Below are 22,464 nucleotides of genomic sequence, written 5' to 3'. Positions count from 1 at the left end.
GCACGGTTTGGTTGTTGATAAAAGCACGTCATCGGCAGGAACTTCACTTTCAGCCACTGTCAGTGCAATTCCGTGCCTCCTGGCTTTTCCTGTGAAACCGGAAAAGCGATGCGTCTCAAGATCGTGCTCTTCCTCATCGCTTTTGTCTCTCGATCGTCGTTAGCGATCGGATTCTTCAAGCCTTTCAACGTGAGCTATGACGGAAGGGCGCTCCTACTCGACGGGCAGCGGAGGATTCTCATCTCTGCGGGAATTCACTATCCTCGAGCCGCGCCTGAGGTTTTGCTGTTTCTATATTTATAGGGTTTTGAATTTCCGGATTTCATTCCCCTTCTAGGGGTTTCTGCGTGTTGCTAATTGCTTCTTCTGGACGAGTTTGGAGTTTTTCTTTGAGATCCGATCAGTCGAGATTTTGGAGGAAACTCGGGGCCTGAGCTTTTGTCAATCGACTCATAGGATTTTCTGGTTTCCTGATGTCTCCTTCTTCTAGGGTCTGGCATCTCTTGATTTCTGTAGCTGTTTTAGCCTGACGAAGCTGTCTTGATCTTCCAGGAGTTGAGGTTGAGTTTAAGCCGTCGTTGAGTGGGGGCTTTTTTCCATTGATTTCGTTGTCGTTCTTCTTCTTCTTCTTGTGCTTTATTTATTTCTTTCTTCTTGCACGGTTTTTATCTCATTCGTCGCATTTCGTGGTGGAGTTTGGTGCCTTTATTGCAATTCAAAATCGTCGGAATTCTTTTGAATTTGCGTCTTCCTTTCGTTGGTTTCGATGATCTTTGTGCTGTTAATCGCGATACCTGGTTGAGTAGTTTTTCTTTCGATACAAAAAACGTCGTGATTTCGAAAGAAATTTGGGTTGAATTTACTTCGTCGATCTATTGTTATTATTGTTCTTTTCCTTTTTGAGTTTTCCTTTATTTTCGTTTCCATCATTTGTTGATGATGAGTTAAGGTTCATTTATTATCGTCTTCTTGTTGCGGGGTTCCATTCTAGACTTGATCAAAGGGGTATTTCCAAACTCGTGGGTGAAATGCAGATCGTGATTACTTGACTTCTAAAAATTATGACTAATCACAAACTTAGGTTTATATCTGTAAAATGATTTTTGTAAGGTTTTCTATTTAATATTTGTAGTTAACCAGAATTCGTGATTAATGACATATATCACGTAAAAATTAGTCCCACATATATATACCTAAGTTATACATATGTATGTATGTATGTAAGTTTACAAGTATGTGTGTGTATAGTTTTCTTTAAGTAACTTTCTAACATTACCATTAATAATATACTTGTGTCATGGTCACTTGGCTGTTCCTATAACATGGGGAAGGACTTGGTTGTTTTCTCTAGGTTTTGGTCCTTTGGAATTTTGTTTTAGGGATTAGAAAATTTTGCTTTCCTTGTTTCTCTGGTTTTTTATTTCTCTTCTAGTTTGCTGTCAACCTCTATCATCGTGATTCTGGCTTTCAATATGCTTCCTCGGCAAATTGTTGTTGTTGGTCTTCCTCATACGTATTCACTTCAATAATGCATGCGGAGTCTTCCACTTGTCATACAGATGGATCTATTATTTGTCCGACAATAATTTTTTCATGAAAACCTGTAGATGTGGCCTGACCTAGTTGCCAAGACAAAAGAAAACGGGGTAGATGTGGTTCAGAGCTATGTCTTCTGGAATGGACATGAACCTGTGAGAGGTCAGGTAAACTAACTAAAATATTTGAGCTGGGAATAATAATTTCTGTAGTTTCCCAAATTTTATCCCTTAGATTCACAACTGACTACTTGTGGTGCAGTACAACTTTGAAGGACAGTTTGACATTGTAAAGTTTGTGAAATTGGTCGGATTAAGTGGACTTTATCTGCATTTGCGGATAGGTCCATATGTATGTGCTGAGTGGAATTTTGGGTACTCTCTTTTCCTTTTTACTCTTTTTGGCTCTTGTGTGCTAACTTTCTAATCCTTGTTAAATTTGGTTAAATTTATAAATAGGTTTCAAAAGTCCTGCGAGATTTGACATTGTTGAATTCATGTGCTCATGTACATTGCAGAAGTGCAAGCTGAGAAGGGCTAAGTTTTAGGGGGAAACTAATGAATAAACCTCAAAATATTGGTAATTTGGTAGCAATCGACATCAGATTTTGCAATGCAATTTTCATGAACTTTTTTTCTCGTTAGATATCCTTTCTTTCTTGTTGGATGTGTTTCAACCAAGTCCCACAGTTTTACATATTCTTTGCAATATTTGCTCTTTGTGACTATAATCTCAGTAGAGATTTTTCTCCTTATGAGTTTCTATAAGTTCTTCCTGACTTATTACTGTTATGTTTGTTGTTCCTTTATTTGATCTGGAATACATGTAAAGCTTTTATATTCAGAAACATACCCACTGATCTGGAATGCACAATGGTAGGATAATGCACATTATGGCACATTTGATTTACAGAAATTGCGAAGTTTATTAGCAGAAGCAGTATCTACTAGCTTGTCATGATCATATTGATTAATTTACATGGAAAAATTTCTTTGTCTCTTGCATCAACTTTTTTTGTTTCCTTGTGGCAATTAAGTCATCTAGATATAGTTTCTGGTGTAATTATTTTTTGAAGTTTCATTTTTGGCTCTACCTTGTATACGGTGGTTTACTGGGAAGAGGAATCTCTATATGATATTCAAATACCTTTTGCTATTCATGCTGGTATTTAATATGCTTTCTTCTGACCATTACTCCAGTTTAAAATGCATGATATAATTTACCAATTTACTAACTTGCCATGCTCATATTGATTAATTTACATGGAAAAACTTCTTTGTCTCTTGCATCAACATTTTTTGTTTCCTTGTGGCAATTAAGTCATCTAGATATAGTTTCTGGTGTATAATTATTTTTTGAAGTTTCATTTTTGGCTCTACCTTGTGTACGGTACGGTGGTTTACTGGGAAGCGGAACCTCTATATGATATTCAAATACCTTTTGCTATTCATGCTGGTATTTAATATGTTTTATTCTGTCCATTACTCCAGTTTAAAATGCATGATATAGTTTATCAATTTACTTGGTCAGAATTTGTGACCTTTCTTCTGTTTGGATGCAATTCAATTTTTTCAATGTGACTATAAGTTTAGCATGTCAATATGCAGAATGTATATTATTTTCTACTCTATTTTATTGATGCAGGGGATTCCCAGTATGGTTAAGAGATATCCCGGGGATAAAATTTCGGACTGATAATGGGCCATTTAAGGTTAGATTTACCCACTGGGTTTGTGACTTTTTATGCTGCATTTTGGTATTAAATTTCTTGCAACCGATTGCAGTTATAGAAAAATGAACTTCTCTTGAAGCAAATAAATCTCCATTTTAACATTTCTAGAAAATTATGTGCATAATTATGTTGTATTCAACTACATGTTTTCATGAGAATTTCTAATCTCATGTCCCAACAAAAATACGAGAGCGAAGGGAGAAAGAAATGGAAGAGATGAACATGGTTAGCAAAAGTGCCTTTGCGAGAGTGTATTCAGATAGGGAGCTAGATGGTCTTATTTATTTTATAGTGGAGGCTTTATTTGGTATCCAAGTAAAGTCAACACCTGTGTTCGTTTTTCTGGTACATACATTAACTCACCTTTCCCCTCATTGCTAAATTAATATATGTGGCAATTCAGCATTCTACTCTAAAGTCTAAATGTTACCCAGTTTTATGTACAACTAGAACTGGACTAGGAGTTACAACAAACAGTAGTTCATAACTTGATATTATGGTTATGTGCATGAGGAGCAGCCAACTTGTAAAATTGCTTAATATGATACTGGTGTCAAGTGACTTGCACATGTTCTGGTACATCTTCAAATCAAGCAAGATATACTAAAATGGGTATACTATTTCTTAGTCATGGAATGATCAACTTGATGATGGGCTTGCTGTTTAAAGTTTGCACTTCTTTTTGGGTTTGCCAGTTTATCATGTTCCAACTTTTGGTCTTCTACCTTGTTAAGCAAGAATTCTTGTCAATGTCAGTGTTGTTTGTCTTATTATGCTTCATGTTAAAAGATATGAAAAAAAAAAGGTTATCAGCATGGTAACTCAAAATTTCCAATGGATTGTCTCTACGTTTCATTTTAGTGCCAAATATTTTTTTTATTACAAGGAAAAACACATATTTGCTACTCTGGCTGTTTCAGGCTTATGGATGTGGAACTTGTACTTTCAGTCAATGACTTGTTTACTTGTCCTTGATGTAGATGCCAAGCCACCCTAGCTGGACAACTAGGCATGACTTTCCATTGCTTCTACCCTGCAGCAATGGGTGCACATATTGTGCTGACCTCTACAGCCCCTTGAACTTGGAGGATATAAGCCAACTCACCTTGTTGAGTGCACTTTTTGTTCCTTTGTATGCCAGATAATCGATATGTATTTAGTGTAGGTCATCTAAAAGAATCTATATCAGACTTGCAATTTTCATGTTGTGAGAATTTCGTAAGAGAAAAAGGAGAACTAAGTGGAAGCGTTTAAAGTGGTTATAAGGAATGAGCCCCTGGATTGTGTCTCCTGGATTGTGTCTCGTAAAGTGGTCGACAGTCCTAATTGAAACTCTACTTTATTCTCAAGAGAAGTGAAGGCCGGATACTTTTTCTGGACATATTAGCTCATTTTCATTCCCTCTTCCCAGCAATGTATTAAGACAATGTATCCCAAATAAACACCAATGCAGCTGCACTTGTACCCAAGTTACAGTTTCCCAAGATAGATGATAACCTGTAAAGTGTGAGCCTCTGATTGCATTCTCTTCATGCCATCTCTTACAATTTGATGGTAATGAAAGGTCTTTAATTGAAGGAATATCTTTGGACCCAGTAACTTGACATTATTTTTCTTCTTGGTCCTTGCATAATTAGTATGATTTAATTTGCTTTTGTTTCATCAAATTGGAAGTTCTGTGCTTTTTAAAATTTTAAAATACTAAAATATTTTAGTGGCCAGCAAATGTGATGCTTGCACGTGACACAAATGCACAGAATCTTAAAAAAAAAACACTATTCTCCCACGTGTTCCATCAATAGCCATCTATTTATTTTATTTGTGTTCTGTATTATATAGTAGTTAACATCTTTGTCAGCAATTCCTTGAGAGCTTTTCCTTAATAGCTTTTTTGCTTTTCAACTTTGTACTTTTTCTTAGGAAACTTTCATCACACAAAACTTTTAAAATGTAAAGGTTGATAGAGAAACTATGTTTTCTTGAGTTTGCTCCGACTTTCTTATAAAAGCATTTCGGATACTTTTTGTAAATGTTGGTTTTCATTAGGTCTGACAATATTACTTTTGCTGATATTTAAAAAAATCATGATATTTCTTGATGATTTCATTTTGAGCTATTTTTGGTGATAAAAAGAAATGTCTTTAGTATTGGTGACTCTTAAAAATTAAGCCACTGTCACACATATTAAAAAGGGAAAGTGGAGGAAGAAGGGGAAAACATTGGAGACAGCCAAAGAAAAAGCAAGTTCTTATCATGCTTTTTTTTTCTTTTGTCATAAAAATGGGGGTTTTATATATTTAAACTCTTTTGATGTTTGCTTGTAAATGTATTAATAAATACTTCGAAATTTGTATTTTTATCATGTTTTTGTTAACAAGTTAGCAGAAAACTCCATTTTTCATATTTTTATATTATTCTTATCAATTTTTAAATTTCCAAAATTTTCCCTAAAAAATTTTCCTAATTAATACCTGAGGAAAACCTGACTATAAAGCTTGAGAATGATATTTATGACGATGTTAAATTTTAAAATTTTATACCTCGTTTCTAGATTATTGAATCTGAAAGCATCTAACGTTGCCTTTTGATTTTCTTTGGCTAGGTAGAGATGGAGAGGTTTGTGAAAAAGATCATTGGTTTGATGAAGCAGGAGATGCTGTTTTCTTGGCAAGGTGGGCCCATCATCTTGTTACAGGTAGCGTTGATATAGCTAATGTTCATAAGGAATCGGGACACAAGTAGGCTATTGTTTGGCCATATCATCCTAGCTGGTGGGATTAAGGGAAGCCTGTTGTAGTAAATTTCCTATTTTCCTTCAACATTCTGCATCTGATGCAGGAGTTCCTATCAACCCATGTTGCAAATATGGACTGACCTGGGCGTATAGTATGTTGATATTTTGAATGTGGTATTAATTGAGAATTTGAAATAGTGATATAGGTAAATGAAGTTGCTAACATCTTGTAGTCTATGTCATTTTAGTGTAAGTGATGCATTTGATGATAACTGAAAAACCTTCAACAGATTGAGAATGAGTATGGGAACATAGAAGATTCATATGGAAAGGGAGGGAAGGAGTATGTTAAGTGGGCAGCAAGGATGGCCCTAGGACAGGATGCCGGTGTTCCATGGGTCATGTGCAGGCAAAATGATGCACCAGAGAATGTTGTATGCTCATCCAAAACTATTCAATTTTAGTTGTACTATCTTCCTTTTATCTTCATTGTGAACATTGATTGATTTAAACTTTGAGTTTACTGGCCTTTTTCTTTTTCTTTTTTTATCCTTTTTTGTGCAATGACATTCTTCTGGTTGATATTTACTTGTATCTTTAATATGGAAGCAATTATATTCATTTGTTTTCATTAACACCGGTCTGCAGATTGATACCTGTAATGCGTATTATTGTGATGGCTACAAGCCTAATTCAAAGGAGAAACCAATATTCTGGACGGAAGACTGGGATGGATGGTATGCCCATCTTGCTCTTTTCCCTCCTGAAATGGGACTTTCAAGTGATTCACATGTCTTGCTTATTTGGTAGTGCATGCGTTTTCAGCGTATTAGGATGGACATGGATAAAACTAATACTTGTTCCAACTCTTCTCCTGCTTGTTGTTCAACATCTTGTGGAATGAGGTGCTTAATTCATTATTTTCTCCTCCAGTTTAATTTCTAAAGAGAATTTGTCCAAGGGGAGACATGGATTTGGCTGCTGTTTTGAGATAGGTGTCTGCAGAAGGCTTTGAGTGTTTCAATTCTTTACAGACAAACTCTATTAGGAGTCCAGCTTAGGGGGAAATGTGTAGCTTGCCTCCTTTTCTGATCTACCCATAGCCTATCTTTCTAACATAGCCCCCAAGTCCGAATTATGTCTGTTGCATTCTTTTCTTTTTGTTCCTGGAAATCTAAATTAGTTATCATTTGCAATATTCTTTTGTCTGCATATTCAAGCTACCCGTATCTTTTCTATGTACTAGGCAAAGATCATTGGAACTAGTGTTGCTCTGATGCATTATCACAATTCACAAATATCTCCTAAAAAGCACAAAAATGGACAAAAGGAAAAATGGAGAAAGATAAAAAATCACAATAGTTTGAAAAGCGCACCAAAATGAAAATTTTGTCTTTTTCCTATCTTTTTAGAAAAAATGATTCTTATGTTCTATAAATTTTATGTTTATTTTTATATTTTAATAACTATTTTGGATTTTGATCAATGTTTTTGTAAGAGAAGTAGCAGGACATTCAAATTTTCATAATTTTTGTGTTTTTTTTTGTATTTTTAAATTTTTTGAATTCCTGATATTTTCCAAGACAAACAAGCTTCCCATATGATAGCCAAGAAAAACCTTGATAAAAACCCCACTGCAACATATGTGTCAATGCTCTGATGAAAGCGAGGTTCTTCAATTTTTTGATTGAGGTGAACTGAATGATTAGCTGGGAGTATCTCCAAGAGCATCTGTTTCTGCTAATAAGAGCATTTTGAATGGTTGGATTATGATCTGGAGAGCATATGATATGTCCAACAAGTAAAGGCAAACTGTTGGTTAAAGATGCTCTCATTTGAAGTTGGAAGACAATGCTGAATGCTTACTTCTTCAGCATGCAGTATTGTTTAGTGCTATAAGCTGTTTGCATCTAAAGAACATTCAACACAACCAGGGATGTACGTGCAATACTGCCTTCCACCACAAAGTAGCTTAGTTACAAAATTAACTTTTGGTGCTAGGTGATAATGACTGTCATGCATGGCTTTGATATTTTTTTGTGCAGCTGGGTATCCTCTCAGTCATGTAGCTTCCTTCTGTTTTTGCATTGTCTTCTTGATGAGGGTTATATTCGTGTTTGGAAAGAACAAATCTTTCTGGTTATGTTGTTTCATTTATAAGTGTGGACCGACCATGTCACTTGCATATTCATTGGTGAAAAAAGTGAACCCATGTGCATGTGGTTTTAGGAATTAAATTGATGTATGGTCATGTGGATGGAGGAACTTGAGATGTCGGAACCTGGTGGATATTTTTGCCTTTGATTTTGTGGAAATGTGTAGATAGCATCCACGTCTATGTTTTATATTCCTTCTTTGTCTTGTACAGTTGAATTTTAGAGAATGCACGTGCTTTTGTTTAACAAACTTGTTTTCCTGTATTTTTTTTATTGTTCGTGTGTTTCAACTATTATTTACATTTGCATCATTGAGTGCCTTGTAGGTATGCATCTTGGGGTGGCAGACTTCCTCATAGACCTGTCCGTGATCTTGCATTTGCTGTTGCTCGTTTTTTTGAGCGTGGTGGCAGCTTCCAGAATTACTACATGGTATGATAATTGATAAGTATTTAGGGTAATAAATATAAGGAATATATCTAAATGCTGATATGCAGAACCATGTTTATAGTCTTCAAAGTAAATTGTCAAAATTTTCAAACAAAGCTTCCACTAGTTTTACTTGTGTGCATTTGGTAGTTTTCTTGGATTGCACTGCTGATATATATACACGTTGTTCGAGGAATGGCCTATCAGGGCTCTCTCATTGACGATTAGACAGCCCTGGTGGGTCTCTTTTTTTGTTGTTTTTCTTTTTTTGTTACCCTTGAAGGGGTTGGGAAGGGGGGGCTGTGAGTGGCTGTCCCTTGATGACCCCCTCATTCCGTCGCTGGTGTGGCCCAAAGGAATTAGCGGGCAGTGCTGGCAAGGGGAGAGGGGAGCTGTTGGGTGACAGCGAAGGCAGCACACAAAGAGAGAGAGAGAGATTATAATCATGATGTTACTTAATCATACACGTTATTTCAATTCTTATTTAATAGTGAATGATTACATATTATACGTTTTGATGTGATGTAAAATACTTTATAGTTTAAAGTTCAAAATTTATTTTATTATGTTGTTACTTATGAACAATGAATCATGAATGTTCATTATGTGTATAATGATTTTTTTTATATAGAGCACATTTTTCTTGATTTTTCAAGATTTTTTTTCTGAATTTATTCTCTACTTTTCCTGATTCTTTATGAATTGAAAATAAATGTATGATACGTTTACATATGCTTATGATACGTTATGATACACGTATAGATCGGCCTGAATGATATGCGTTAATATACACGTTTCTAAACATTGTTATTCACACATAATTTGCTAATGAAGAGAATGGTGGTATTGTTGGGACTAGATAGACAGGTATGCTGTCAACTGCACGCTGAGGTTTCAGCTTTGTCACTGCAGTCCAGTGGAAAAAAAAAAGTGCTTGCTTGAATTTTTTTCTGTTTAGATTGTTTGTAAGATCATTTAATTAATTTTAAATTCCCTCCCATCCCCAATTACTTCAACAACGGACATGCTTGGTCTATGAGTTTTCTTAATTACCTTATGATCTATGGATGTAGACTGCTTAAGGTAAATTACATTGCTTTATGCATTTCTGTTTAAGGCTAAAGTTTGGCTTCCATGTTAGGAAGATTTTTGTAGGAAAGATTTTCCACTAAAGTGTTTCAATCAATTTCTTTTACCTTACAATGCATAAAAGCCTGGGCCAGTATCCATGAGCTTATTGGATCTTTTCTTGAATAATGTTCAGTTCTTTGGGGGAACCAACTTTGGTCGTACATCTGGGGGGCCATTCTATACAACTAGCTATGATTATGATGCTCCAATAGATGAATATGGTATTACAGTCATTCTTATGTTAATACGAAATGGCACATGCTACTGTTGTAATAATAATTATTTTTATAGAAAAAGCATGATATTGCACATGTCTAACACTATATTTCTCTGAAGGTTTATTGAGGCAGCCTCGGTGGGGGCATTTGAAAAATCTCCATGAAGCTTTAAGGCTTTGTGAACCAGCTTTAGTTTCTGTCGATGTTCCTGATTATGTATTGCTGGGAATAAAGCAGGAGGTGAGTTGCTTTGAATTTTCAAATAAGTTTGCTTTTCAGTTTCCAGTTTCTGCTTGTGCCCCATCACTGCAGTGGGCAGGTTGCTGTTAATTTGGCAGTTGTACATCACTTGTACCTGGATTGGCGTTATCTTGGTGCTGTTACTTGCTAGTAGGTGAATATTTTTGCTTGTTGTCATGACTGGTAACATATACTTATCTGGATCAAGTGAATGGGTGTGAGCTGTAAAGGCAATATCTTTATGTGGTAGTTTTGCTTATTTCTTGGAACAGTCTTGCCAACATTTATGTTTTGCATGGCTATGAAAGATATGAAAAAGGTCGTGCTCCTTTCTTGACAGGCAACTGGAAAAGCAATAGAAATAGGTAAATACAACCTTTAAGTTGGCATGCTTCCAAAGCTTTGGTAAAAAAATGTTTTCATGCCTCTCATGTACTACTGAGGACAGTGAGGAGTAATGGTGTTTATGTATCACTTTGAGCTATTTGAAAACCTTTTGACCAGAATTTTGGAGGCTAAAAATTGGTTATCAACTAAAGGTTTGGTTCTTTCTCTTTGTAGGACAAGTCTTTCCACTGTTGCATGGGTAAATACAGAACATGCAGACACATACTGCACCTTTTCCTTTTCCTTTACTGCTATTAAGCATAAAATGTCAATCCTGTTGATTCATCGATGGACTTTTATGTTCCAATCCATCTAGATTCTGGGTAATTTTGGTAACTTGAGATGTATGTAGCCTACTTGCAACTGCTGACTAAGCCTAAATAGGTGAATTACGTTACTCTGTTTTTATTATTGTAGGCAACTGGTGAGCTCAACTAGTTACCTAACTTACCTTAATTGTTAATCAGCTAACTAATCCATGATCATGCAGTTGACAGGGCCATGGCCATGGACTAATCAACTAATTTTTGACCCCTATTAGTGGGTCAATGACTGGCAGATCTTCGAGCTAGTCCTACACTTGGTTTTTTTTTTGCCCTTTTCCATTATATGATATTGTTCTATTTAAGTTTGATACATTTATGTTTTTTTGTTTATCCATATGTTCATGTATTCTCAATTCAAGTGTGTTTTTGTCACACGTGTACTGCTCTTAAGGAACAGTACTACTACCGTACCGGTACGATACCGATACACACTTGGGTGCAGCTTAGGTACGTGTTTGACCGTACTGGATATGGTCAACGTACTCAGGTACGTATCTGGCAATTTTTGGACTCGGTCAAAGTTGATCGAGTCCAAAATTGTCTTTAAATTAGGGTTTTTTTTTTTTTAGTTTTAAACAAAACGCAAACCCTTGACGTTTGTCAATGGTTCTATGTATTACCCACAACAATAGCGCATGTGGAGTTCTCTGATGGACCGACAGTTTATCCATGTACTTTTGGCGGCAGGTTTAGAATCGTCTGCCCTTTTTCTATGACCTGCATCAACTATTCTTCTTTGAAAATCATATTGTCTTCTCTTTTACATTTATATGCAACCATATTTTTTTTAGATAACCCTGCATCCATGCATGCTCCTATGTTATTTTTTGTAACTAACCCTTTCCATTTCAGCATTTAGAACCTAGATTTCAGTTCCACAATGCTGAGTCGTGGTTCGTATTTGATTGTCTAAGGGCCTGCCCAGTTGTTTGGTAGATGATTTTCCTCATTCCATTGCAATATTGGAATATATGCAGCAGATGACTTTGGGATTGATATGTATTTTGTCCATATGCTTAAAGTTTTTCATAGGTTTCTTGAACACACTGCTGCTGCAAGAGCCGTTGATATATATCTTCTGTGTTGTTTATTTTTTTATGTTGATATATGTTTTCTATGTTGTTATATATGTTCTATGTTGTTCACTTGTTATCATAGATATTTTATGTTGTTTACGTGTTTATCATTTCTTAGTAAGTATATAAATACATACACACACACACACGGCCGTACCCCCACACCCAAGCTTTTTGAAAATGGTCTGTCCGTACCTATGTGACATAGGTGTGTGCATGTGTGTGTGTGTGTGTATATATATATATATATATATATATATATATATATATATATATATATATATATATGAGGTGAAATCCTCCAGCCATCCAATTCTCTGTCCAATCATGATCACCCGATGCAATGCATCAAGCAGTGTGTTGTGAGTGGCTGATTGATTTCTCCGTCCAAACCTGGATGGAGAAATCAAAGATTCCTGGATATATATATATATATATATATATATATATATAGTGGTTTGATTGATCCTTGATGATATCCGTATTACTTTTGACATTTTAAACATTTTATTTTTATATTTTTCTTTAATTTAATTTAAGTTGACTGACTTGAGCCAACTTGAAATGTGTAGTCCTTTCAAGGCCTTCACTTGTGACTGACTTCCATTGTTATAGGAGAAAAGCTGAGTCATACAACTTCATTTGTTCATACTTCATAGGCCTCTCTGATCTTTAGTAAATTTGCAAAGTAGGTTCTTCAACATATTCCAATCCCTGAACCACGCCTCTTAAGCATTAACCTTAATCCTGCTTCCTAAATGAAGAACCAAAGTATTGTTAGTTAGTAGAAACAAGATTAGGCCTTCTCTCCCTGCATTTGACTCCATCCAGTGGCTTTTTTTCCCCACAAAAGAAAGCTGTGATACTTGATCAATTCCAGATTGGTATAAAATCTAGGTAGTCATTTTCCAATCATGGTTTTCAATGTCTATTCAGTCATTTATGCTCCATAATTCATACTCTGAATTCAGTCCTTACCATGGTTTTCCAGGCACATGTTTATCGGGAACCTGTTGACAATAAAATTACTGATAGTGGTTTTCTTGGAAATGGAAGTGTATGTTCAGCATTTCTTGCAAACATGGATGAGCGTCATTCAGTCAGTGTGAAATTTCTTGGACAAACTTTTCATCTGCCACCATGGTCAGTGAGCATATTGCCTGACTGCAAAAATGTTGCTTTTAATACTGCCAAGGTAGCACTGCTTCCCCTTTTTACTTGTGACATTGCTTCCTGTTTTAACATGCATTAATTTTTTGTCTTTTCCTAATTAATTTGTTGGGTTGTATGAGGATTTCTGTTGGCCACTTGAGCTTAAGTCATTAATTAAGTGATTTAATGCCATAATCTGCTGAAAGTCAAGGGCACAGTATCATGTAAACGTAAGTTTGTACCAACTCTTTCAAAATTCAAACTGTTTCTGAGCAATTGCTGTAAACCACCAAATTTATTGGTTCACTTTGATGTAAGATATGTTTCTTTTGGTTCTGATGCCATGGAGAAGGGGGACAAAAAGAAACTTGCCTTATGTTTTTAAAAGGAAAACCAGTAAAAGTATGCAACTCAATCTGAATTGCGTTCCAGGACAGAGAGGTTGCAATTAAATGAGAATACATCATAGGATACAAGTATAAGTGGTTAGCAAACTCAACAAACTAAGCAAGATGGATTTGGGATTGTTCATTAAGGATGGTCCATCTCAACTTGACAATATGTAACTCAGATAGTACCCTAATATGAAGCTAGTTAAGAGTTTATAAGTTATAAATAAATTCACTAGTTGTGATTTTCTATTGCATATGCTAATAAAACATTAAAAGTAAATGTATCAACTGACCAGGTTAAAACAAATAATAAATAATAAAACAATCAAAGTAAATGAAAGTGAGAATCATAAAAAGGAAAATTAAAAAATTAAATATTGCGATATTTTCGAAAAATATCACGATATTAACGAAAAAATAAGAAAAATGATAAAAAGGGAAATATCACGGTATAATGAGAAATTGTTAAAAATAATTTATTGAGATTTTAATGCAATTTTATCGCAATGTTTTCATTTATTTTTTATTTCATTTTCTGTTTTTAATTTTTTCAACTTTTGTTTCATTGTTTTGTTTCCTCTTGTTTTAGGTATTTAACGTAACCTCCTAAATGCAATACAATACTTATTAGTTTTTCATTTCTTGTATGCTTACCTAACATTTTGATTTTTTATTTTTTTAAAAAACTCCGAGATTTTCCAAAAAAAAAATGCAGCTAAATACCCGAGAAAAACCTCATTGATAAAAACCCGAGAATGATATTTGTGGCTATGGACCATCAACTAATAAAAAAAAATGCAATACCAGATAATAAAGTACATGCATGCAATCAAAATTCCAATTACATGATTAAAAGTTATAACAACATAAAAAGAGAAAGCATGGTATTGACATGAATTACATAATCATTTACATTATTGCTCACATGGAACCTAAACGGCCTGTTGAATATAAAGGAAAAAGAAACAGAAGACTATATCATCCCTAAACTTGCATAATCACATGATATAACGTAATGATAGGATGACAGAATAACATGATTGGGAAGAGAAAAACAGTTCACAGACTCTCATTAACTGGGAAGGAATGAAAATCGAACTATGAACCATTAAAAGAAAGCCCCATTATAGAACTGAAGAAAATAACATAAATCATATAATGAGAAAACAACAGGAGAAAGATGCATAAAAAAGAAACACAGATAGAAGAAAAAAAAAACAGAAAGCAGATAACACAGAAAAAACAAAAGAAACTTAGAGACTGACTCGGTTGGTCAGTGGTCTAGTTGGGAACTAGTTGACCAGGGTGTCAACTAGTTGGTGTTTTTAGGCAGCTGTGATGAGTTACCTTCAGACAAGTTACTTGGATACCAACTACTGTGACTAGTCCACTAGTTGCAATTTTGACTACTAATATGACAAGGAAAAAAAAACCAAGACTTTATATGTTTAAACTTTAAACCAACTACATGCTGATGGCACATGCATTTTAGGTTGCCTTGAGTTGATTTGTTAATAATCTTGCTAACTAAAATCATCCCTTACTGATTTTTATCTAAGCCATAAAGTATGAAATCTTCATAGTCCTTCATGCATCTCATGCTGTTCTTCTGCTAGTGAAATGCATCCCCACTCAAATATTTCATTGGGACTGATGCAGGTGCAGTCACAGACCTCTCTAAAACTTTTGGACAGACTTTCTTCTCGTTTCTCAACCATGACCAATTTCTCATTCAAGTCTACAGTTTCTTGGATCTCAGAGTCGTGGCAGGCATTTCATGAGCCAATTGGTGTATGGAGTCCAGAAAATTTTACAATGCATGGTGTACTAGAACATCTAAATATTACAAAAGACAGTTCAGACTATTTGTGGTATATTACTAGGTAAGGAAACTTTACTGCTTCTTCTAGACTGAAAAGAAATGTCAATATTCTTGTAATAACTCAAATCTTACTTTTTGAGTTTAAGGTTCCAACAATTGACTGAGTCAATATTCCCTTGGAATGATTCCATGCAATTAGCTCACTTGGAGCTGTGTGAAATTTACAAAAGATTGGGTCAGCCACTTTACTCTTAAAATCAATGAAATAGACCTGATGACTGGAGACAAATAGGTAAGACAAATGAATTAGAAGAAATCAAGGAGTATTAGTGGTATCCACATTCAATAGCACATACATTTGTGCAAATACTTGCTTTACTTCTAGATGAACTGCACATTTCACAATTCTATGTTGAGACTATCAAGCAATCAGTGGCACTTTGTGCAGTCTTGATAAAATTGAACACATCATTACTGATTGCGTTCGTAAGAGAAAACGTTGCAGCTAAGCTTGATGTCATTGGTTATGCAGCATGCACAAACATCTTCATCTTGTATATATCCTTGTCGAGGTGGTTGTTTTACTCTTGTAGGAATTATATACAAGGAATGATTGGTGTCATTGGAGGGGAAATGTTAGAGATGGCAAATTAGTTATTTTTGTTACTAGTTTTCACTGTTGCACTAATTATTTTCTTGGTTTCCCTTCAATGTATTTGTTTTAAGTAAAAAAGTTTTGTCGAACAAGTTTTGAGATATGTCCTTAGTTTTGAAGGATTTAAGGCAGGATTAAACCCTAACTTTTCTCCTATCCATTTGTTTTTCTTTTTATTCATTACTCATTGCATAGTCTTCATTCCTTCAATTTTTGTTCCTTGATTTCTTGCTGAAACCTTAAAAGTAAAACCTGAAATATGTTAAGATCTATGTCACATAGGTATGGGTACGGGTGCATACATGTGTGTGTCAAAAAGTTCCAAAATGAATAACATATTCATAAATCATTATCCAAAACACAGTATGGAAGTAATTAACATACAAATACATCAGCTTTCTTGATTCTCCGTCGCATCATCAAGATTAGAAGGAGCAACAGGTCACACTTTTAAGATATATTGACATCGCTATGGTTATGGCTCACACTATTATCGAAGAGTCAAGTTATAGAGAAGGGATGGATTTTCGAAACATTGTATGAAAGATTTTAAATGAAAAGTTGTGAGGAACTATGTACAAGAAAGGTTTAGAGTGGAAAAGGAAACAGGAAAAGAGAGGGGGATTTTTAATTTTCAACTAAAAAACCGAACAACTTTGGACTCGGTCAAAGTAGACCGAGTCCGAAAATGGACAAAAATGATCCCGGGTACATTGACCGTACCCGATGCTGCATTGACCACACCTTTGCCGTACCCAGAGCCGTACCCGTATCCGTACCGTGCGGGTACTCCTCCTTAAGAGGAGTACCCGTGTGACATAGGTTAAGATGTTTCACATAATGGTGTTCCAATTTGATTTTGTATTTCAATTTAGATGTTTTTTTTTTCTATGACTTTCTTCAGTGTTCATGGATCAGCAATTTTTCCTATGTGTTCCATATTCATGCCTATGGCTTGCTCAGCATACTATATATCCACTTACCTACATTTTCAGTTTAGCATGACACCTTAGCCTGATGCAAAATCCATTAGCTAACTGCTGCTTTAAATAGAACGCTCTTGATGCCTGTATATGTGTCACTTATGCCTCTTTTCAATGGACCATGTTGTAGGATATATATCTCTGATGAGGATATTTTACATTGGAAGGTAACTGGTGTACGACCCTCTCTCACAATTGACCGTGTGCGGGATGTTGTTCGAGTTTTTGTAAATGGGAATCTTGCAGGTAATTTATATTGTTATTATTATTTATTTAGCAGCCTACCATGCAGAAACATTCCTTGTACATCGACACATGATGACTCTATTTTTGCACGTGTACTTTATAATTATATATAAGGAATTTAATATGGCAAGCTTACTGTGAGCAAACATGCTACTCAAAGCAGACATATATACAAGCACATGCACACAGAGAGAGAGAGAGAGAGAGAGAGAGATTGTTTCTCATATGTCTTTGGCAAATGACTTAGGTAATGCTACTGGTCACTGGGCGCCTGTGAACCTCCATATTGATTTGAAACAGGGAGAAAATGAGCTGGCAATAGTCTCACAAACAATGGGCTTGCAGGTAACTTGTTACCTTTGCGTCATATTCTTTTTTAATTTAATGTTGACAGTAGGAGCATAAAATGGGCCATGAGAGTAAATATATCATACACCAAAAGGAAGTCTTATTTTGATATTAGCAGTTTTTGTCATTATTTTGTTTTACTTGTAATGACTTGAGTCTCATGCTTCCCAATGGCCATTCTTGAAGCATGTGATTCATCAATTGATTTCTTTTAGTTATTGGGCCTTGAAGTGGGGATCTATTTAGCAAAGTCAGTCTACTTCTCCAACATTTGTCTCATTATCTGGATTGCTATCTAAGAAGATATGGTTAATGTTGCTGGGAATTCAAGCCAGCTTCATTCCCATTGTTACACTTCAAATGCATCTATAGTCTTTGGAATGATGCAGAGGCCAATGGCTTTTGTCATCTTTAAAACAACAAAATTAATCTGTGGATAATCTTTTATATTAATAATTAAGTTCAACCATGCAGAATTATGGTGCTTTCCTTGAAAAAGATGGAGCAGGTCTGAGAGGACAGATCAATCTCAAAGGTCTAAAGGGTGGAGTTCAAAACCTTTTGAATTCTCCATGGACCTATCAAGTAAGTCTCTATGGATTGAAAACTTGGTGTTCGAAAGAAAAAAAATGTATATTGTTTAACACTTGTTAGCCTGAGAAGCTATTTTGAAGCCAAAGTAATTTGCTTCTTTCCCAGAGAGTACAGAGATTTTAGAAACTTTCTCTTTTCCTCTAGTATCACATTCTTAATTGCCGGATGGTTTTAGGAGATATGATGTGTGATATGGGCTGTACCACATGCAAGACATGAGTTAACATGTATGATTTGCAATCACTCTAAGGACCAGTTTTCTGTATGCAGTCTTTCTATATAATCATGTAGTCATTTCTCTTGTTAAATTTGAGCGGAAACAGAATTTTGGGAGTAGCTGACAAAATTATGTTTGGACCAGGTTGGTTTAAAGGGGGAATTCCTAAAAATATATGATCTAGAAAGCCAGGGAAGTGTGAATTGGTCCTCCACTTTACCACCCGACACATCTACTGCTTCCTTCACATGGTACAAGGTATCCTTGGTTTAATTAATTTCAAAGACAGTTCTTGCCTCCATCAATGATGTTGTCATATTTCAAGTGTGATCTCTTTATCTCTAAGGATAATGTGAAATGAGCTTTTTATATCTCCTAATGCAATTACCGATTATTATATAAAAAGTGTGCAATTTCTGTTAATCCACACAATGAGCACTTCCATATGTGGGATGCACGGTTTTCTTACAGAAGCACCTTTTTCTCTTAGCCTTACATTGTCTTTCCATTATTAGTTAGTGCCAATTTCTTCTTGTTTAGTTTCTTTGTAATGTTTGTTGTCATTAACTATCTTTGGATATGCTTATCAAGCCTTGTGCTATCTAAACCTTGACTTCATAAATACTGTTGCCTGAGTAGTGGTTTTTTTAATGATCTGCTTGTAGGCCACATTTAGTGCTCCTGATGGTGCTGATCCTGTTGCAATTGATTTGGGAAGCATGGGAAAGGGCCAAGCTTGGGTTAATGGAAAGAGCATTGGAAGATACTGGACCATTGTTGCACCAAAGCATGGATGCCCTTCACACTGTGATTATCGTGGAGCTTATAATGAAAGAAAGTGTTTGTGGAACTGCGGGAGACCTACTCAGCGCTGGTATGATATTAAGCTGGAGAAATTATATACCAGTAGTGGTGATAATAGTAGTAATGGAAACATTGATGATGTTGTTATTGGTAACATAGCCAGGACAACAAGCAACAACAACCATGACAACAACAATAATAATAGCAACGGCAACAACAATGATAATAATAATAGTGGAAAAGACATTCATAATTGAGTTCAGATCTTCATTATCTGCAAAGTAGTAATGGTAGAAATTTGTGATCGAATTACTAAAGACCATGTTTTTTGTTCAGCCATTTGCTCAGTGAGATAACCACAGAGGCAATTGGAAGTCACTGTTTCTCTTTAATCATGGGAGAAGCTTTTTCTTTGCATTTTTTCTTGTTAATGTTGATTACCTTCATAAAGCGTTCTAGTCTGAGTTTTCATTGGTGAAGAGAAGAGTATGTAGTTTCACTATGGGGAGCACTGATACCATTGAGTTGGATGGAACTTGAAGCATGCTATGGACCGGATGCTGTAATCGGAAGAGTAGGTATAGCTGTGGCATTGATAATTAAGAGCAAATTTGCTTCAAGAGATGCCAAAAACTATTTGGGGAAAAAGTTTGGTGACCTGTCAGTTTCTTACAAGAGTTAACCAGCCTGTTGCCTGATATCTCTTCTGGTGTCAAGCATTCGTCTCTAGGATGGAGGGTCAAAAAGAGGGAATTACTTTCTGTTCTCCATCAGTACCTGATAGCAGGCCTAAGTGTTTCTTATCCTAATTGTTGTATTAGTTTGAGCATAAACACAGTTATACTGAGAGAAAAACTTTATTTTCCTTTAGCTTGGTCTTGTCATCATTGGATGGCCTTATTTTTTGGATGAGAATAATAATAGTGATTTAGCTGGGAACAGTGAACAATGAGCCATCAGAGACCTAAATAGTGCACGCTTGCATGTGAAGCCTAACACTTTAAGTATGAAATACCTCTTAATGGTGAAGCCTCTATAACTGTAGGACATTCTTCTATAGAGAAAATTGTTGTATCATCTAGCACCCCTTTGACACTGCTTTCATATATATATATATATCTGTGTGTGTGTGTGTGTCTTCTTTGGGAAAAAAAATGTAAAAGAAAAGGAACAAGCAGACGTGTAAGTGCATGCAATAAATGTGGAAAGAACCATCAATGATTTGAGATAGTATGAGGTGTCGATCTAAACACGTTGACAATGTTCTTTTTGGCCCAATCTTGTGAGGCCCCCACTTAGGCTGTTGGTCTAACATAATAGGAGGTTCTTTAAAGAAAACAAAGAAAAAAGGTGTGTATGTGTGTCTGCAAAGTATCCTATTTGAATAGGCTACTGCCTTTTATTTAGAGTTCTGGTTATGGTAGGGCTGGAAAGGTATTTCTATCAGCTGACTCCTTTAGTCTTTATAAATAAATATGTTTGCAAAATTCAATTACATTTTAGGTAAACTGTGTATGAAATTTTTATCCAGATGTATATTTAAACACAAATTGCATGCAGGTATCATGTCCCAAGATCCTGGCTACAGGAATCAAGCAATCTGCTTGTCCTCTTTGAGGAAATAGGTGGGAACCCACTGGGAATATCAATCATGCGTCATGCTACTGACACGATCTGTGCAACAACCTCAGAGTCTGATTACCCGCCTCTTCACATGTGGCAGCACCCAGACATCGTCAGTGGTGATATTTCAATCACGGAAGTAGGTCCCGAGTTGGACATATTTTGTGACTATGGTCAGATAATCTCTTCCATAGAGTTTGCAAGTTATGGAAACCCACAAGGTAGCTGCCAACAGTTTTCAGAAGGGAACTGTCATGCTTCTAAATCATTTTCAGTTGTGTCTGAGGTATGTTTATTACTTTTATAATTCCAGTATGAAAGGTGTCTTTGTTGCTTTTCTCATTATGATGATATCATTGGTAGGCATGCCGAGGCAAAAATAGATGTACCATAAGTGTCTCAAATGAGAAGTTCGGTGAGGACCCATGCCCAGGAGTTGTGAAGACTTTAGCAGTTGAAGCAAAATGTATGTCAGCTTCGGATGTCAATATTGCTTATATGTGAAGCTGTTCTTTAGACTAAAGAATTTTTATCGTCCTTGCACTTGTTTGGCTCCAATGAATAAAATGTAGAGTGAGAGACATCTGCACATATACCACGCAGTTACTGGAAGAAATGGGCAAACAGGTCCTTGGGCAGGCCATCCAGAACATGTGTAATGCCTTCTAGAAACACAGGTCCACAAAATTGAGCAAAATGTTAGGTTTTGAGAAAGCCTGATGAGGAGCTCATTGCTCAGATGCTCATCAACATGCTGGCTTTTGCATTTCCATCAATGTTCATAAGTGCTCATCTTATGATTGGTCTGTATGTATTATATCTGGCGATAATATTGTTCTTTCTACAGTTTCGTATGTATTATATATAGCGATAATGTTGTTCTTTCTGCAATTTTCTCCCTGTGTGCCTTGTTTTGCTGATTATTGTATCTGTTTGGATAGTATCAGGTCACTGCTTCGTGTGCTGATATGTACATGAGCCAGATCATATAAACCGCCTAAATCACTTTGAAAGAGACTAAAATCTCCATTCTATTTTCTTGATGATAGTCAGATCGTCAGAAATTACTTCCCACGTGGGTCCCACTACTTGTATTGCAAATGGCTTGGCGAGACTGAGGGTGCGGATGTCGGATCCATTTGAGAATGTGATTTGATAGATGAGCAGGCACGTTCTTATCTCATTGGAGAAAGTGGTGACCGGACCATTTCTTGAGTTGTGCATGAAATCCTTGTATACGGGCGTTGCTAATCTTCTACGTGGGCTCTCCTATTTTTTTTGTTTCTGTTCCCCATTTTTTTTTTTTTTTGTGTCGTCAAAAATACACAATGGATACCTTGTTAGACTCCTAGTGGCTTGATCTGATCCTGTGGCTAACCTTTCACACTTCAAAAGGTTGTGCTAGAGAATATCGATTATGGGTTGTCTCTTGATTTAGCAGACGGTAATTAAAAGAAATGGGCCTGAAACAAGTAACGTTGCTGCAGATATAAGGATAAGCAACACTCAAATCAATAAATGTTCTAAAACTAAAAGGGCTTAAAATGAAAGTACATTGCATTTCTGAGACACCTTTTTTAAGAACGCTGTTTTTTGTTTCATAACACAGCATTATTATGTCTATTGTTTCACGAAAACAACATTAATAAAAATCAAGAACACT

The 22,464-nt window shown here is 35.7% G+C and overlaps 1 protein-coding gene across 6 annotated transcripts; it reads left to right on the top strand.

The window, feature by feature from the left end:
- Window positions 1-56: 56 nt before the first annotated feature.
- LOC116262060 (beta-galactosidase 9) lies at window positions 57-21,692 on the top strand. Of its 6 annotated transcripts, none has more exons than XM_031641082.2 (19): window positions 57-279; window positions 1,608-1,703; window positions 1,798-1,910; window positions 3,181-3,247; window positions 5,871-5,963; window positions 6,293-6,433; window positions 6,651-6,739; window positions 8,485-8,590; window positions 9,852-9,939; window positions 10,055-10,176; window positions 12,957-13,160; window positions 15,169-15,392; window positions 17,100-17,215; window positions 17,463-17,560; window positions 18,038-18,148; window positions 18,519-18,632; window positions 19,040-19,248; window positions 20,739-21,087; window positions 21,165-21,692. In XM_031641082.2, exons 1-19 carry the CDS (start codon window positions 109-111, stop codon window positions 21,303-21,305), a joined length of 2,652 nt encoding a protein of 883 aa, XP_031496942.1. In that variant the 5' UTR covers window positions 57-108; the 3' UTR covers window positions 21,306-21,692. The 6 variants fall into 6 exon arrangements, with proteins under 6 accessions (XP_031496942.1, XP_031496941.1, XP_031496945.1 ...); XM_031641081.2 differs by having other exon boundaries at window positions 6,293-6,436; XM_031641085.1 differs by lacking the exon at window positions 57-279 and adding an exon at window positions 2,054-2,115 and having other exon boundaries at window positions 1,608-1,698; window positions 5,875-5,963; window positions 6,293-6,436.
- The last annotated feature ends 772 nt before the right edge of the window (window positions 21,693-22,464 follow it).

The sequence above is a fragment of the Nymphaea colorata genome, chromosome 10 (genome assembly GCF_008831285.2).
Source record: "Nymphaea colorata isolate Beijing-Zhang1983 chromosome 10, ASM883128v2, whole genome shotgun sequence".
Lineage (NCBI taxonomy): Eukaryota > Viridiplantae > Streptophyta > Magnoliopsida > Nymphaeales > Nymphaeaceae > Nymphaea > Nymphaea colorata.
The sequence above is the reverse complement of the archived record's forward strand: the minus strand, read 5'-3'. Positions and strand labels throughout refer to the sequence as shown.